At 35.1% G+C, this 17,898-nt stretch overlaps 1 protein-coding gene across 1 annotated transcript in view; it reads right to left on the reverse strand.

Moving 5' to 3' along the window:
* The window catches only part of COMMD10 (COMM domain containing 10), a gene marked incomplete at both ends in the record, with an annotated part of 167,188 nt that overhangs the window by 152 nt on the left and 149,138 nt on the right, over positions 1–17,898 (reverse strand). Inside the window, 1 exon segment of the mRNA XM_079703270.1 lies at positions 610–669. Within this exon segment, the coding sequence (XP_079559396.1) occupies positions 610–669 (60 nt within the window).

The following is a 17,898-nucleotide window of genomic DNA, read 5'->3' on the forward strand; positions in this document are numbered from 1 at the left end:
TGTATTTTAAATGCACTCACATAAGCAATAAATATACCACTTAGAAAAGTTTTCTTTTTATGTGGATATTAGAATTCAAGCTTGCTATCTGTTTTCAAATTTGTAAAAGAGGATTTCTAAATACTACTGTTTAAAATGCACCCAGCTCTTTCATTTTAGATTTTTAAAGGGGGGAGGGTGGTAGAGGGGGCAGTGCATTTTCCTGGATTGCAAAATCAGTACTTACAAAGAAACACGAAATATCTTCAAAGATAAGTCTTTAAAGGCCTGGTATCTGCCTTTTCCCTTGGGCCCAGAAATTAAAATATTTAACATTACCTATCTCTAAAGTGCCAGTGTGGCTAAATACCACACAGTTTATTATTTAATGCTTTACATTAAAACAACAATCCTACTGCTTTAATTAAAACCATATCCATTCTCTTCCTGATTTAGTTTGTCAGAGTCTCTTCATCTTGGCAATGCTTCCTACTGTGAAACATAAGATGTTTATAAGGGAAGTTTAAAGAACTCAACTCTGTAATGGGCATTTAAAAATAAGAATTCATAAAGTAGAGGAAACATTGTGAAAAACCCCACATTATCAGAAATTATTTTAAAAATACAGACCTTGTTATAGAAATCAAACAATTCCTTGTGACTGAATTCCACAAGAACTTTCTTCAGGCTCTGTAAAGAAAAAAGAAAGAAAGAAAGAAAGAAAATAATTTAGTTGTGTACAATTTACATTGCATTTTTTTCCCTCTCCAGCTAGCCTCAGAATATGCCATATTATTCTGAGTGGTTTAAAAAAAACAAACAAACCAAACTTACCTCCTCTACTCAACCCCATTGTTCCAAGAACTCAAAAATACATTTAATAACACTCCACTTTAGCAAAAGGTTTCAACTCTATAGGGGTATCTGTTCTTTAAGCTGACTCCACAAAGGTTAATAAAATATATTCCAACAAGAGAACAATTTCATTATGTATTTTTCAAGGCAGAGATAATACATGAGATTATATTTCATCTTTCTCAGCAGTCCATTTGAAATCTAGTAAATACCATTACACAAAGACACTGGAGGCAGCATATCTGATTGAACTCATCCAGCCATTAATGCCTCACATCAGCACAGCTGCTGCCTCCAAGCATTAATCTAACAGTTATGATCTTAACATGCTGAGATTGTTACCTTTTGTAATGTACAGACTCAGCACAAGTTAACAATTAACACAACATCTTCAAAGCTGGGACTTAAACCTGCTCCTTCCTTTCACCTCAAATGCAATAGAGAAATCTTTATGGATGCTACAGATGCTAAGTAATATTGTGTACGTATGCATGATAGTGCAGTAAAGTGTGACATTAACCCAACCCACCCCAATCCGCTTTTGGTTGATTTTGTAAACTGAGGAAACACCTGTTTCTGAAAATTGTTCAAACATGTTTATTTTACTCAACGTACCTTTGGGAAGTGAAAGTTAATGGGGAGAGAATACCAAGAATGTGTCACCCGCTCTGACCATACTGTCATGCTCACGTGACATACAACAGGCACCATGAATTGAAGAAGTGGAAAACTGTTGCAACACATTGATTCATGCACTTAATTGCCTATGGTCATTTCCAACACTGTATTAATTCTATTTCTCAGGTTCTATGCTCACTTTTTTCTTTGTTTTATTTGTTTTAATGATTCCATTTCCATTCACAAAGCCAACATTTTCAAAACAAGTTTTCTCCTAATTTTAGGAGAGTCAGTGGGGCTCTGCTCAGAAATGGCACCTCCCTTTCCATGAAGCCTAAGCACATAGTCTCAAATTCCTTTCTTTGTTTTCTCTTATACACCCATGTAAGTTTTAAAATGAATGAAGAAGCACACCAGCTTTAAAGCCTTATCCTTTACGAATGATAAAAAAAACTATGAATTTTTCAAATCATATTAGAAGAATCAGTTGGTTAACTGGCACATATCCTGAAACCTTCAAAGGCTGAATCGGCATTATCTAGCAGTGCTATATTTCCTTCCAGCAGTTAAAGGGGAATGATAAGCCTAGGTTTACCCTAGGGAAAAGCAAAGCAAGTTCATTTCTTTACCACCCCCTTCCCAGCCGAAAGTTAGGAGAGACTGAAGACTGAATCAGTATGTGAACCGCTCATTTGATGTACCCCGAGAGGTAGCAGCCAAGCTAGCCTCTTGTTTCCTGTATTTTGCTTTGCTTTGCTTTCTTTCAGGGTAGTGTTTTCTAAAATGTTACACTGAGGAAAGGGAAAGAAGGTAACTTTAAAAAAATACTTCTTAAAATAATAGCTAAAATAATGTGTGTGTGTGCATGAGTGTGTGCATATATATGGATATGTTTATTTTACACACACACACCTATCCATCCATCCATAATAGTAATCCCTCAGTATCTGCGGGAGACTGGTTCCAGGACCCACTGTGGATACTGAATTTTCTGGATGAAGTCCCATAAATGCCCCTCCAGATCTGTGGTTCCGAATTTGTAGATTCAAACAACCGTGGATGAAGTAGGGCCACAGTATTTATTGACAAAAATCCAAGTATAAATTGACCTGTGCAGTTCAAACCTGTGTTGTTCAAAGGTCAACTAAATTTAGTGTCTTACTTTACTGAAATACTTAGCCCCACGAAGGAAAAAAACTGATACCTGATATAAAATTTCTTATGTTTGACACAATAACTGGTAGCTATTATCATTATCATTTCCCATTCAACTCACAATGACTTAGAGAAGACCATGAGAATATGAAAGAGTGTGGGAGTGGTTTTAAGTGTTTCATGTCTATGTGTAGAGAGCTTATCCTAAATTTTGAGAATCTATGTTTACCTAAGGGGTGGCCAGTGACAGTTGTTTTTTAGGTTTAGGGAAGTAAGGATGGAGCTTAGGTGTGTAGGATAAAAAGGAAAGGGGGGGGGGCTTCCCTGGTGGCGCAGTGGTTGAGAGTCCGCCTGCCGATGCAGGGGACACAGGTTCGTGCCCCAGTCCAGGAGGATCCCACATGCCGTGGAGCGGCTGGGCCCGTGAGCCATGGCCGCTGAGCCTGCGCGTCCGGAGCCTGCGCTCCACAACGGGAGAGGCCGCAATAATGAGAGGCCCACGTACCGCAAAAAAAAAAAAAGAGCTAAAAATGGAAGTAACCAAAATTTCTTTCAACAGAAGAATATATAAGTAAGTTGTAGTATAGTAATACAATGGAATGTTATACAGACATGAAAATAAACTACAGCCAAATACAATATATCATGCATGACTAACAAAATAAAGTTGAACGTCGGGGCGGGGGGCACAGAACAACATGTATGATTAATTTCATGCATGTGAATATTTAAAAAAACAACAGAAAAGGTTTTAGAGACAAATGCTTAGGTGGTAAAAGTATAAAGTAAAGCAACAAAAATATTACCAGAAATCCAAAAATACTGATCACCTCCGGGTGACTGCAGAAAGGAGGCAGTAATTGGGAGGAGGCATAAGAGAGGCTTCTGATTTCTTATTATTGTTATTATAAATTAGGCAATAATTTATTTCTTGATCTTGGTGGTAGGTAAAAGGGTGCCCTTTTTTTTTTGACAAATTACTGTGTTCTTTTTCTGTATGTGTGCTATATTTCCCCAATTAAAAAAACCTGGCACTGTTATGTGTTAAATTCATTCCTTTTTATTCAATAAACTTTTATTAAAGGCCTACAGGCCTGTTCTAGGTACTACGTAAAGAGCAATGAGCAATAGAAATCAAAATCCCCCATATTCTAGTTGAAGAAAACAGACAATAAACAAGAAACGTAATAAAGACAATAATAACAACAATAATAAAATCATCATCATAATTCACAACATACATATAGAAATGTTTGTTGGTGATAAATGCTAGAAAGAAAAATAAAGCAGGGGGAGGGAATGTGTGTTTGGGGGTAGGTAGGTGGAGATTCAAGGTTAGATGGTCAAAAAGGGTCTCACTGAGCTGATAACATTTGAGTTAAGATTTACAAGAAGTAAAGGAGTAAAAAAACCCCACAGAATAGGAGAAGATATTTGTGACTCATTATCTAATAAGAGTATAGCACCCAGAATATATAAAGTACTCCTATAATTCAACAATAAAAAGACAAACCCATGTGGGTGGGCCCTAATCCAATATGACTACTGTCCTTATAAGAAGAGATTAGGACACAGACACACACAAAGGAACGATTGTATGAAGACACTGGAGGAAGATGGCCATCTACAAGCCAAGGAGCGAGGCCTTAGAAGAAACCAATCCTGATGACACCTTGATCTCAAACTTCTAGCCTCCAGAACTGTGAGGAAATAAATTTCTGTCATTTAAGCCACCCAGTCTGTGGTACAGTTATGGCAGTCCCAGCAAACTAACAATAGGCCCCGTCATCTCTTCTGGGATGGAGAGAAGATCTTTAAGAGCAATGGAAAGCCACTGGAGAATTTTACGAATGATGTAATTGTATTTACATATTAATGAGTCACTTTGGGTTTTATTTGTAAATGGATTAGAGCTGGACAAACTAGATGTGGAGAAACCAGTTAGGAGGCTATATTGCATTCGTCTAGGCAAAAGATAGTGACCTGATCTAACGTGATGGCAACAGTGATAGAGAAAAGTGAAAAAACTTGAAAAATGGTTTAAGAGGTAGAAGAGATAGCATTTAGTGAAAGATTTGAGTTGGAGGGGGAGGTGAAGGAATAGGCGGAGTCAAGAATGACTCTCGAGTTTCTGGCAAGAGAAACTGATGGATGCAACTGAGATAGGAAACTAGAGGAGGAGATGCGAAGAAAGAGAATCGAAAGTGCACTTTCAGACACAATTAGCTTGATACGTCTGTGATATTTCCCTGAAAATACGTGAAATAAGTCTGGAAAGACAGAAAAGGAAATTAGATAAGAGATATACATTTGGGAGTTACTGATATATTGCTATTTAAAACTGGATGAGACTGCCCAGGAGAAGAATGCAGTATGAGAAGAGAGGGCAGCCTGAGACAGAACCCTTCGGAACTCCAATATTTAGGGTAGGTAGGTGTTTCATAAATGATGAGTATCACCAGGCCCACAAATGTTTTCTGCATGGTATGTGGAAATGTATGGCATTTATGATGAATCAAAATAATTTAGTAAGTTGGCACACAGGCAATAAAACTGGGTGGCTTGCCTTCAGTGTTCCATTTTCCAGTAAGACCCATTAAACTCACTAATATTGTTAACTAAATATACACAGACTAGAAGATTTACTCTCTTTCTTCTGCCTTATACATATAAGATTGCAACCAAGAACCCATTTAGGAAATTCATTACTTATGTTGTCTAAGCTGGTCTCATGCATTAATACCACACAGACTTTCTGCACCCTATCTGAAAACACTGCCAAGTGAAAATGAAAGTCCAAAGATTATCATTCTGCCAATTTCTTAAAAGAGAAGAAAGATGTATTTGTTCACCCATTTCTTTTATTTTTAATTTGTAATCCTGTCTGCGAGCACCTGGATAATGTTGCAAATACCCATTAGCAAAATTCCCATGGAAATAGAATTTAGTAAGGTCTTCAGAGAGGTCTAACTTGATGAAAGCTGACAGTAAGAATATCGTCTGCTTTCCCATTAGTTAGAAATTAGGAACACATATACATTTTCCAAGAGAGAAATGTATTATCCTCATCACAAATTATCGAAGCAGAAATAACCTCTAAATAACATAGATATAAATAGATAAGAATTAAACCAAATTTACATTGCTTAGCTTTTAAAATTAAGTAGGATATTAGAATTAGAAATCATACAATTATCTTTTCATCTAGAAAATCAGGAGTAGAGGATTCCAGTAAAAGAATCCTGGTTAAATCTGGTTAAATCTAAAAATAATTTGCTAGGGACTTAGAGAGGAAGTTTTCTCCTTTTCACTTACAGAAATGAAGGATAGATACAAAATTTAAATAATATTTCAAGTTCTACTGAATGGGTTTATAAAACAGAAATCATTAGGCACCATTTATTAAATAAATACATCTATAAATTATATTATCTACAACTGTACCTATATACAATTACAGATCATTGTAAGAATATTCCAGTATTTCTATAATTATTTGTTGACTATCTTCACTATTATTGAATAGTTAGTGAAACTCTACTCATGTACATGAACATTAACCATTTCTGCCACCCAATAACATTCAGTTATTCAATAAACATCTAAACAGTACTGATACAGAGATGAATAAGCCATACACTCTTGACCAAAGAAAGATCCTTTTCTAGGTAGGCAGGTTGTCCTTTACAGCTAAGCTTCCAACTATAAGAAGAATGTACATGGAACAGTGAGAAAGAAGGGATTCTCTGCCTGTTGTCAGATCAATGGAATTAATCCTAGCAACAAAAGGGGATACAACCAGCTCTGATTCAGAGGATGCTAGCTTGAGAAGGTGCAAGCAAAACATTTTAGGTAGAGGGAAAGAGCAAATTTCCATTTTTCTGCGAGGCAGTTGGACTACACAATCTCCCAAGGTTCTTTTCAATTCTATGACTCAAGGATGTTGAAAGGCACACCTCTATAAGCAAAGTAAATTGGGGAACTGAGGGAGTTAGAGGACCACAAAATGCCAGTAAGAAAGAGCTTTAGCAATAACATAGTTCAACCGTCTTACTTAACCGATGAGAAAACTAGTCTTACAAAGATGAACTAACTCATATAAAGTATACAGCAGTGGAACTAGTCATTGTTCTTTCTACTGCATTATTATGGTAACTCAAGATAAAACAACACTTTCACCTGCATATCAAGCTAATTTATAGAAAAAAATTTCTTCCCATAAATTTGCACAATTGCTTCCCTTTCTCTAACTCATTATACACAGAAATACATAAAAGCTTTGCTGAGGGTAAATAGTTTGATAAATATGGCTGATGAGATGCCAAATAAAAGATGTAAAATGTCAGGTTAAGGTCTTAAATTTCTCAAAAATTTTCAGAAAAAAAATAAGCAACTCTGTCTCAGTTACATTAATTTTTTAAAAAAAAGCTACTGTGAAAATTTCACAAAAGTTAACATAATACAATTGCCATGTTTAAAATTCTAATTCCAAATATATAAACAAAACTGTTAGCCCAATGAATATACTACATCATACAGAGAAACGGAGCAAGAAAATTACTACTTTCACCTGAATATGGAGCTGATTTCTGTTGCTCCCTCAAGCCCTATGATTCCAAAAGCTCTTCATTAAAACATTGTCTAGCCTAGCAGGCTCCAAAACCTCACAGGCATTGGCTCTGCTGTTTGAGGAGGGCAGTGGGCAAATTGAAAACCCTGAGCTTATGTCAAAGTTTGATAGACGTTATAAAAAGACGACTGCAACAAATACAAGCCACAAAAGGCATTTCCCCAGGGTCAAATCAACCAAATTATAACTTGTCTTTTTTCAATCTTTGAAAAGTACAGTTTGACAAAATGTTTATCTGTTTAAGAATACAGGCAGTACATAAACAGCAAAAGCAAATTTCTAGCTCATTAACATGGCACTCAAGACTTCCAAAACCTGGCCCATGACTCCACCTATGGCCTCATCTCCTAATACCCTCCTAATGTGCTGCATGCACCAGCAGTATCAGTAGCATTCTGCATACTTCAGGTTTTTGTTCATGCTGCTCCCTGTCTTCTCCCAGTAATGCTCCCAACTGCTCTTGTGTGTGCATGGACATACACACATGCACATATACCAGCTATTTCATTTGGCTAGATCCTTTAATACTCAGCTCAGTTGCCACTGCGGCACCCACTGCATACCTCTATCTTTTCTTTTCCCTATTATACTGTATGGAATTACTTACATTTGTTCCACTGATGGTAGGCTCTTCAAGGGAGGGGCTAGCCTTCATTTTCTTTATTGTAGTCTAATAGCCTAGTATGGTACTTGATCATAGTACTTAATAACAATATGTGGTTATTGAGCTTAATTTTAAGAAGTAAATTTAAATATGTTCCCTCTCACCCCACTGGGGGAAAAATATTATATATGGAAAGTATCAGAATAAATGGATTTTGTCTGATGACAATGTTTTCAAAGTATTCTATAGCATTTGCCCCAATGCTGACAGTAGTTTTACAGGTCTTATAACTCTTGCTTATTACTCAGTAAATATGTAGGCTAAATAGAACAAAAATTAAACTCTAAGTATTGATTCTCTAGTTAGCTTGAAAAATGGCTTCTCATACTTGAAGGTGCCTGCCTCAAACTGGTGAAAGCTGAAGATTCAGGGTGTTGTACATACTTAGCTAAAAATAGAGTAGTTGTGGCTGTCAACATAACAATAAACCACTTTTGGCCAGAAATATTTATTCAATATAAAAATTGTGTAAATGTGTGTATGAAGTATTGTTTAATGTTTAATCTGGGATATGTTTAATCTGGGATATATACTTCAGCTGTTAGAACATTTACTCCGTTATCTGTGTACGCTCTTTTCATTCTGGCTAAAATATTACTTTATTCTTGCGTAGACAAAACAATGTGCTTGGCAGTCATATCATCACCATATTTTCTGTCCTTTTAAAAATTAACAGTGTGCTATGCATGAGCAGATCGCAAACTTGGAGCCAATCAAAATGCACCTTCTATAGTATTCATTAACTATAATTTATTATGTGTATGCTGATATGTCATTATGATTTTCAGCTTTGGTACTGAAATATTTAGCTATGGTTGCTGAATATAATCAGCAAGATAAGAGGTTTTGAATATGATTACATGAAGCTCCTTAAATATAGTAAGAAATGATGTTAAGAAGAGCACCGACAGCAAAAAAATGGAGTTTTTTCCTGTATAAATATTATAAGCGATGCTATCTTTTTCTGAAAATTATACTTTATTCTAACTATAAATACTTACCTGATTACTGAAGCATTATCATTACAGATTTAGGAATAGCTGCATTACTTAACTTCTCAAAACATGTGTTAGTATCCCAGCTGAGGGATTCCGGGTAAACTACAGATAGCAAATTGAAATCATACTCTGTTTTCAATGCGTAGTTTTAAAGACTATGAGCTCAGTGTCCAAGTTTGGGTTTCTCCTTTGTTCATAAAATCACATTACTGTACTCATGGTAAATTCATAGAAATTTGGATGGTGTGTGTGTACTTTCAAGAGCCACTATGTACTTTGCATCCTAAACTAAACAGCCTAATGTAATTCGCAGTGTTAAGAAAAAACCAATTAAAAACATAAGTCGGTTTAATTTTTTTCCATATTGTGCTGTCAGGTCAGTCTTCAAGGAAAAGAGAACGAATATGTGCACCTAAATGCGTATTAATTTCACAATTTAGTTACAATTTACACTTCTTATCAGCTAACTGGAAGCTCTGTTTCTGCAAAATAAAAAGGGTAAGTTCAACATTTGCTCCATGTTCTGGAGGGCACTGAACTTATCATGTAAGCGGCATCTGAAAATCCACTGTTAACCTGCAATATAATAATAGGAAACTCCCTATTTCACCCTCAACACATGTGGACCCAAAATCCTAAAGACAGGCAGCTATAATACTAATTTGATTATGGGTTAATTTAAGGCAGTAACCATCTAGAAGAAATTGTTAACTTGTAATCATGTTGTTCCATTACAAATTTTTAACTTGTAATGGTGACAGATGAAGATTGAGCTCATTTTTTCCATCCACGTTAGTTCCCTGCTAACCTAATTACCTGATTATAATTTGCAAATTCCTCTTAGAATCATCAAATGAACTAATAATGCATATTCTAAAAAACAAATGGTTCTAACAAGTTGATATTTTTCTATAATTCTGAATATATCTGGAGCTTATAAATAAGATTTTCATTTTACATTTAAAACGTAGTGTCTGGGTCATGCTACTATGAATTCAGAACAGCACTGGGAGATAGTTCAGTCTGTACTATGGTACTTGAGTAAAGGGTGGAACGTAGGTTTGATTTTTAATTTAGGAAAAATACTGACATTGGAGAATTTAACTTACACTTTTTTAACAGCCTTATGAGGATGATCATACACCATACAATTCACCCATTTAAAGTGTATAATTCAATGGTTTTGAGTATATTCACAGAATTGTGCAACTATCACCACAATTAATTTTAGAGCATTTTCATCACCCCAAAAAGAAACTGTATGCCCTTTCACTATCATCCACCAACCCTCCTAACTCCTTGTCCCAACCAGCAACCTACTCTCTGTGCCTATAGATTTGCCTATTCTGGAAACAATATAAAATTTAAATGGATCCCTAATGCACACTAATATTTAAGGAATAGGCTATAAAAAAAAGTGGAGCTTTGCAAAAACAAAACCTGAGGAATGCCTGGAGCGGTTGGATAAAAACTATACAAGTGCTATCACAGACCCTAAAGAAAGAGTTTTAAGAAGGAAGGTGTGATTCAAGTGTCAAGGCTCCCCAAAACCAACTGAGAAAAGGACTGGTAAGTTTTTATTTTAGATGACGAGGAGAATGCCACTGACATTGGCAGCAGTAATTTTGGTGGGTTGGTAGGGAGAAGCCAATACTGGTAGATTAAAAAGGTGAGTAGAAAGTGAGGAATTCAAATGAATGTAGACCAGGGGTTGGTGAACTACAGTCCACAGGCTAAACCTGGCTTGCTGTCTGTGTTCATAAATAAAGGTTTACTGGAACACAGACACACTCATTTGTTTATGTACTGTCTGTGGTTGCTTTTGTGTTACAATAGTGGAGTTGCACAGCCTGGAAGCTTTTAAAAAATATTTACTATTTGGCCCTTTGCAGAAAAAAAGTTTGCCAATCCCTATTGTACACAAACATCACAAATTATTAGTTCTACTTAACTAAAGTGACCTAATAAGCATTCATATTGCACATTATGTTCACTACTACCAGTTTAAAAGGACCTGCTGTTTATATGTAAGTGGAAGTAAGTAAAATCAGCTGTCTTGAATACAGCATAAATACTCATGTCAAGGTGGAAATTTCAGGCCCTCTTCACTATCATTTGGTGCACTGCTGTTTTATAGGAAAGGCCTAGAGACAGCTGCAGAGGCTGTTAGATCTTTGGAATAAATAGAATACCTCACTTAGCAGCTCACATTTATATAAATTTTCAAACGATAGTAAGGCCTTATATCATGCAAACTTCTTTAAGAGAAGAAAAATGTGATTTTAAAATTGGTATTTTTAAAAAAGTAAATTGTGCCTCAAGCTTTATCTTTTTTCTGAAGTTTATTAATAAAAAATACTTTTTTGAATGATTAGCTCCAAGTGTTTTATTTTAATGAATTATATATTCATACGAAGTCCATAAAAAATTGTTTGCGTGTCAATTTTAAAACTCTAGTTCCTCTTCAAAGAGTAATAAAAAGCCAAAGGTTTGAATCAGAAACATTAAAACTGGACTGTTCAGCTCTTGCTTGTTATATGTGGTTTTTGCCTAGAATGACTCATAACATAATAAAGCTACACAATTTGGTTTAACGTTTTGCTTCTGTTGATGATTAGAGAGGCTACAAGCCTCTCTAGCCTAGTCATTAATATTAATGAGTTTTGTGACCTAGGCCAAGTTAATAAAACAAATCTTTAAATAACCTATTAAAAAGTTGTCAATAATAATTTTGAACTTGAAATTGCTTTATAGAATTTATAGCATTTTACATTGCTAGAAAATAAACAAGGGTTTCCAATACATTTCCTAACCTGGATGGGAAAAAAATGACAGAATGGTAAAAGTATCCATCAAACATCACTCTTTGATTCTAGGTCACATAGGGCTGCTTTAAAATCAGATAGAGGTAACAGGGAATTAAGACATAGATTATTTCACAGATGACTGGAATACAACTTAATTTAAGGACAGGTTAAATCTGTGTAACCCCAAAGTGATTACAAGTAATTTTTGCTTTCAAGTCACATCTGAGTTAACAAATATAAAATTGATAAGGTTGGTGGGATTTACCCAAAATAGTTGTGAAAAAACTACTCAGTTGTGTCACGGAGTTGGAAAAAGTTAATGATTTTGTAAAAATACAGGGTGTTTGTATGGAGCAATGTTATTTAAAGTGGGGTGAAATAATGGTTTAAAGGTTTCTCTTTTAGCCATTTATGAAGATACTGGCTTAAAATAAAAGTCTGTGGAAACCTGTAGAAGCAGCCAATGACTATGTCGCAAATCAGACCTCTTCCAAATAGACAAAGGCTACTTCTAGATGGGCCAGACTAATTGGAAAACAGTATTATTGGTAACAGAGCTAACTGACGCCCTTCTTAAAAAATGACCTTCCACGTGGGTGGCTTGGGAGTAAGAACCATATTACTGGTCATGCTCTCGGTTTGGTCTTAGTTTGAAATGTTAGCCTAGTTCATGGAGAGCACTAGTATTTATGCAGCAGGAACTAGATCTGAGATAGGCTCTCAAGCACACGAAATGCATTATGCAGCATTAGTAATATACCTACGCTTTCATTTGGGAATGCTTACCAAAACTATTAAACAAAGCAGCATCTCTTGCCCCTTCCTTCCTATTCCCCCTGGCCTAAGCACAAATTCCTCAAAAATTAGAATGCTGAATTTGCTTAAATTTCTTTTCTTCAGTCTCATTATTCTCTAGATTCTTCTAAATACAGATGCCAAATTCAGTTTTTTAAAGTGCCACTTTCATCAAGTTGCTTTTCTACTAAAAATAGTATCTCCCCCATTACCAACAATTGAAGTTCTACCTCTTTTGGCTAGAAGTCAAAGCTTTCCATAAACCTCTCCCAGTCTACCTTTTCAATTATGAAATATTTAAAATATTAAAAATTTACAAAGACTAACAGAGCTGACACGCATGTAACCCAATACCCAGATATAATTCAGGTTAACATTTTGTCCTTAAAAAGAGTAAATAAAGAATACAGTTAAGTCTGCCACCACTCATCTTGTCTCCTTCCCTTTAGTAGAAGGATAAAGATTTACTAGAAATAAAAATTCAAAGAAGGAAATGAGAAACAACAAACAAAAGACTTAAAAATGTACAAATATCATTCTTAACTACATCAAGATTAATGATTTTTTAAATGCCCTCCAATTATTAACCTTAGATTAGAAAGTTGAAAATAAAGGGAAAAAATGGCAACTAATATCTCTTTTACTTTCATTTCAAATTTGTAATAGAGGTAAAACTAGACCTAGTGTTTGAAGATGGGATTTGAATATGCAGAAATGGGATAAAGAGTATTCACTACTTCTTCCATGTCTATCCCTTATTCCTCTAATAAAAGATAAAGAACTAAGACTGGCAAGGCACAGATCAGAAGATATGAGAGCCCATTGTCTTCTTTAATAACCTATATGTATGTAAGCTAAGATGGCTTACAATCTAAGGAACCAAAATAATGGTTAAAAATCATTCTCAGTACATAGCACATGCATGGAAAGTTGGGAGGGAGGTGATTATTAGGAAGAGGCTAAAATAACCAAAAAGAATCAGTATATTTAGAGTTGTTTTTAGAAAAGGATAAGGGACAAATCTAAAATTAAAAAGATATCACTTTATTATATAAAAATCATGAACATGAAAATGCCTGAAAAAAGATACTGGACAAAAATATGGTACAGTGAAGCAATTATACTCCAATAAAGTTGTAAAAACAAATATGGTACAGAATAACTAAATTTTTTCTAACTTAAACTAAGATTTTTAAATTTTATTTACTGCCTGAAATCCAAAGGTCAACATAACCTATGAAGTAAAATATGAAAATCATTAAGGAGAAATCACAGCCTGCATAATGACCTCAGTATAACTTGGTTGACAAACTGGGTTAGGAAATCACAGGTTTGGTGAGTGGCCCAAAATTTCTCCAAGTGTATCAGCTTTCCCCTGGCAGCCATGATAGGAAATCTTTCCTCTAGAAATACTATGTTCAGAGAATACTATTTCAGTGCTATGAAGTAAGGTATTCACATGTAACCATTCACATGACTAAAAATGAAATTGCATTTTGAGTGAACTCTCTTTAATGTTGTACTTTAAATATTGTCAGGTTATGGAAAGAGATTTAAATGAAAGCATAATAGGAGGAGTTCTTTAGAAGGTATCAAGAGATTTATTTCTGTTGCATCAACTCAGACCTATTACTTCAGCTTAAGAGGATATCTTCTAAGATTAGATGTAAAACATTAAAATCTATAAAATATTTTATAACACCTTGATAAGAAAGAGATGTTAAACCTTGTCCAAATCCCATTTTGGATAATCCCTTTCCATTGAAACAGTCTCCTATAGTTAAAAAAGAAAATATAACAATTCCATTTTTAAATAATCTATAATTTGAATCTATAATAATACCAGAAAATTGAGTTTTCAAGTTTAAATGAAAACCTAGGCATATTTAAGGGTCTGTGTAAGCACGAAGATTTTTCTTTTCCATGTATTCAAATTAACTTCAGCCATCCTAGTTTTCATTAGTTACAGAGTAAAATATATTTTAAATATCTGATGCAATTACTAAATATGCTCTCTGCCCAAGTTTTAAAAAGTCTCATGGCCATTCTTCTCTTCCCCCTTCAGTCCATCCAATTCTGATCATGAACTTCTTTTTCTAGAGTTTAGATCCTCCAAAGATTCCTCATTACTGGCAGAAGTTTAAATTCCCCAGGTTGCCACTTTAATCCTTCTACAATGCAAGTTGAATTATCTTCTCCCTGCTACCTCTAGAAGGATGCTATACAAATTTGCTTATTACTACCCTTGAACACTTCTGTATTTTCTCAAAACAATGCCTTTATTCCCACTTCCCCCTTCAGTGGGAATGTACTCATCTAACTTACACATGGCAAAACCCTGCCATTCTTCAGGGCTCAGCTGAGGCACCTCTTCCATGAGGACTTCCCCCATATCCCCAAAGAAATGCATGTCTCCTTCTGAGCTCCAATATCTCCCACACTTCAGCTAGTAGTGCAGCATTTAACATATTCTACCTTGTACTGCATTTTCCTTGTGAATATACCATCATTTTTCTAGTAGGACACAAGCTTCTTTATGGTAGGATCTTGAGTGTCAAACTGCTTGTGTTTTAAACCCATCTTCACAAGTCACTGTCATGAACAAATTATGAAATGTTCTATGCCTCAGTTTCCTCATTTGTAACATGGGGATAATAATAGCACCTACCTGACAGGGACAGGAGGATTAAATAGGTATTATGTGTAGAAGCATTTAGGCCAGCTGCCTGAGCTGGTATCCAGTAAGTAATCAATGATTGCAAGTGTTTACAATCCTTGTCATCATCATCATAGTCATCATTTTTTTATGCTCCACATGCACCTAGCCCATGGCCTTGAACATAACAAATATTTAATAACTGCTTACTAAATTGAATAGAATCTTTTTTGGTTTTTCAAATCAAGTGGAAAATAAAGCCGCATGGAAAATACTGAGCAGGGAAAACCAAAAACAAAATCTCTCTTAAATGTAACATTTTAAATGATCAAGTAGTAGATTAATAATTAAATACAAAGAGTTATATAAATGTCTAAATAAATTACTTTCCAGAAAAGATGTAACATCCTTTAGATCTAAGCTAAATGTGGGTTACAATTCTGAAAGCTAAGTATTTTCATGCCTATGGGTTGTCAGAGAGGGCCTTTCCATATACATTTACATACATTAATACAGTAGTTGACCCTTCAATGACTAGGGTTTGAACTGAGCGGGTCCACTTATACATGGATTTTTTTCAATAAATATACAGTCAGCCCTCTCGATCAGAAGGTTTCATATCTGCAGGTTCCTCATCCGCGGGTTCAGCCAACCACAGATGTGGAATCTGCGGGTACTGAGGGCAGACTGTTGGATTTGAGCATCCGCAGATTTTGGTAGCCACAAGGAATCCCGGAACCAATCCCCTGCTGATAGCAAGAGACAACTGTACTATAATGAAGGTCCATTTCAATAGTACTATTAGAACTGCATGAAAAATCCTGACTTTCCAAGGCAGTGAAAAAAAGCCAGTAAGTAGAGAATTATGTTTTAGGCAGAGAGCATGCAGAGGGTTGGTTTCCTTTCCCACATGACACTGCTTCACACTAAAACTGCATCTTCCAGCTATTTTTGGATGTAATGTCTTTTGTGCGCAGACTACCAAATAATGCAAAACTATGTTACTGTTTTGTGAAGTAGATAAAATATCTTTAATAGAATGAGTCTATTAGGTCCATTTTCACTGGTGACCTAATCCAGAGATTAAAACATAATATTAGTATCAGAAATATTTTCACTACTCTTTTTCATGAATATGTGACACAAAATGAATGCCAACTACTCTGAACATAGTATCTTAGATTTTCAGGACATGAACTCATGTATGGTAAGCACTATGTGTCATTTACATGGTATAGACTTGCTTTAAAGAAGTAAATATTCTTTTCAATGGCAAGGCATTTGCCAAGTCTTACCAAGTCTTAGACTAAAAGGACTGACCATGTTTTGCATTTAGATGACACATCTTTCAAGGAACTGAAGACATTGTGCAAAATCTAACAGAAATGTTCTCTCTCTCCACCAAGCTCCTAACTAGGGGAAAAAAAAAAAAACATGCTAAGAAAGGCCAGTGAGAAATTAGCAATATGATGCAAGGCCCAGATCCAAAAGTCATAAAGGAGATCACAATGCTGTCTCTGTTATGTCAACAGGTGGGCCTCAAAACTGCAGGCTTCTGTTTTCAAATTAAACCTTAATTTGTCTTTTACATGGCACTGTAGCTAATGCCCTATTATCTCCTGATAAGAGAGGAAACTGAGAGTTGCAGAAAATCAAATCTCTGCATGCTAAGTGCTATGGTGGAGGTAACAGTGATGTGAGGTGCTGTGGAATGAATTATAAAATGACAGAGGTAGATTTTAGTGAAGGAATATTCTGACTAGCTGAACTTTAACTAAGCAGTAATTTGTTAAATACTAAAGGGAACTAGAATATTAAACAATATTATGGTTTCAAACATACACTGAAAATTTGACCTGAATTATTGTTGAATAAATCTGCAAAATAAAACCCTTTTTTTCCCCCAGCACCATGTCCTGCATTTAAATCACTAGGATTCATCTAAGGAAAATGTACACCTGAGAAAGCAGGGCCAGATGGATCCTGAATGGCAGGAGGTGGTTTGGACCTGAAACAGTTTCATCTGATGTAGGGGCCTCACTGTTAGTTAAAGGCTCTCAAGCTGGCATTTTAAACAACAGGGTACAGGTTCACACTATGGATGACGTCCAGCTCTCTCTAACTCTTAATCGTCTCAGGAACTATGGTTTGCTGCAAGTCAAATACATCTTAGTTTTTAACACGTTTTTAAGAAAAGTCCTCAAAGAGCAAAACAGGAACTATTCACTTTCTAAAACGTGTGCGTATAAGTAAAAACTTGCTTATATTACTAAACTTCTATAAAACCAGAGAAATTTTTAGTCATGACAACCAAATAGGAAAACTTATTTCAAGTTTTTTCCTTTGCTAGATGAACTATTCCTATTACAGTCACTAAAGAAATAATTTCCAAAGCACTTTTTATTAATTTTATACTCATTTTTAAAAAGGAAACAATGGCTCCTGATAATACATGGGACATATTACATGCAAGGTTGTACAATATTTGACATAGAAATACTGCCACATATTGTACAAATGGGCCTAACTTGTACCTCAAATTATTTTGGAAATGAGTACTGAAGTTATAAAAAATTATTTTCATTCTGCTGGTACAAAATGTAAAGAATAAAATTCATAGGTATTTTATCTTTAGCTTAGTTATTAGAGTAAAAAGACATGGGAATGCATAGACTAGGACCTGACAACCAATACTTAGACAATAATCCGTTTTATAATGAGTAAAGTTACACATTTTCAAA

Source organism: Hyperoodon ampullatus (assembly GCF_949752795.1).
Source record: "Hyperoodon ampullatus genome assembly, chromosome: 4".
NCBI lineage: Eukaryota > Metazoa > Chordata > Mammalia > Artiodactyla > Ziphiidae > Hyperoodon > Hyperoodon ampullatus.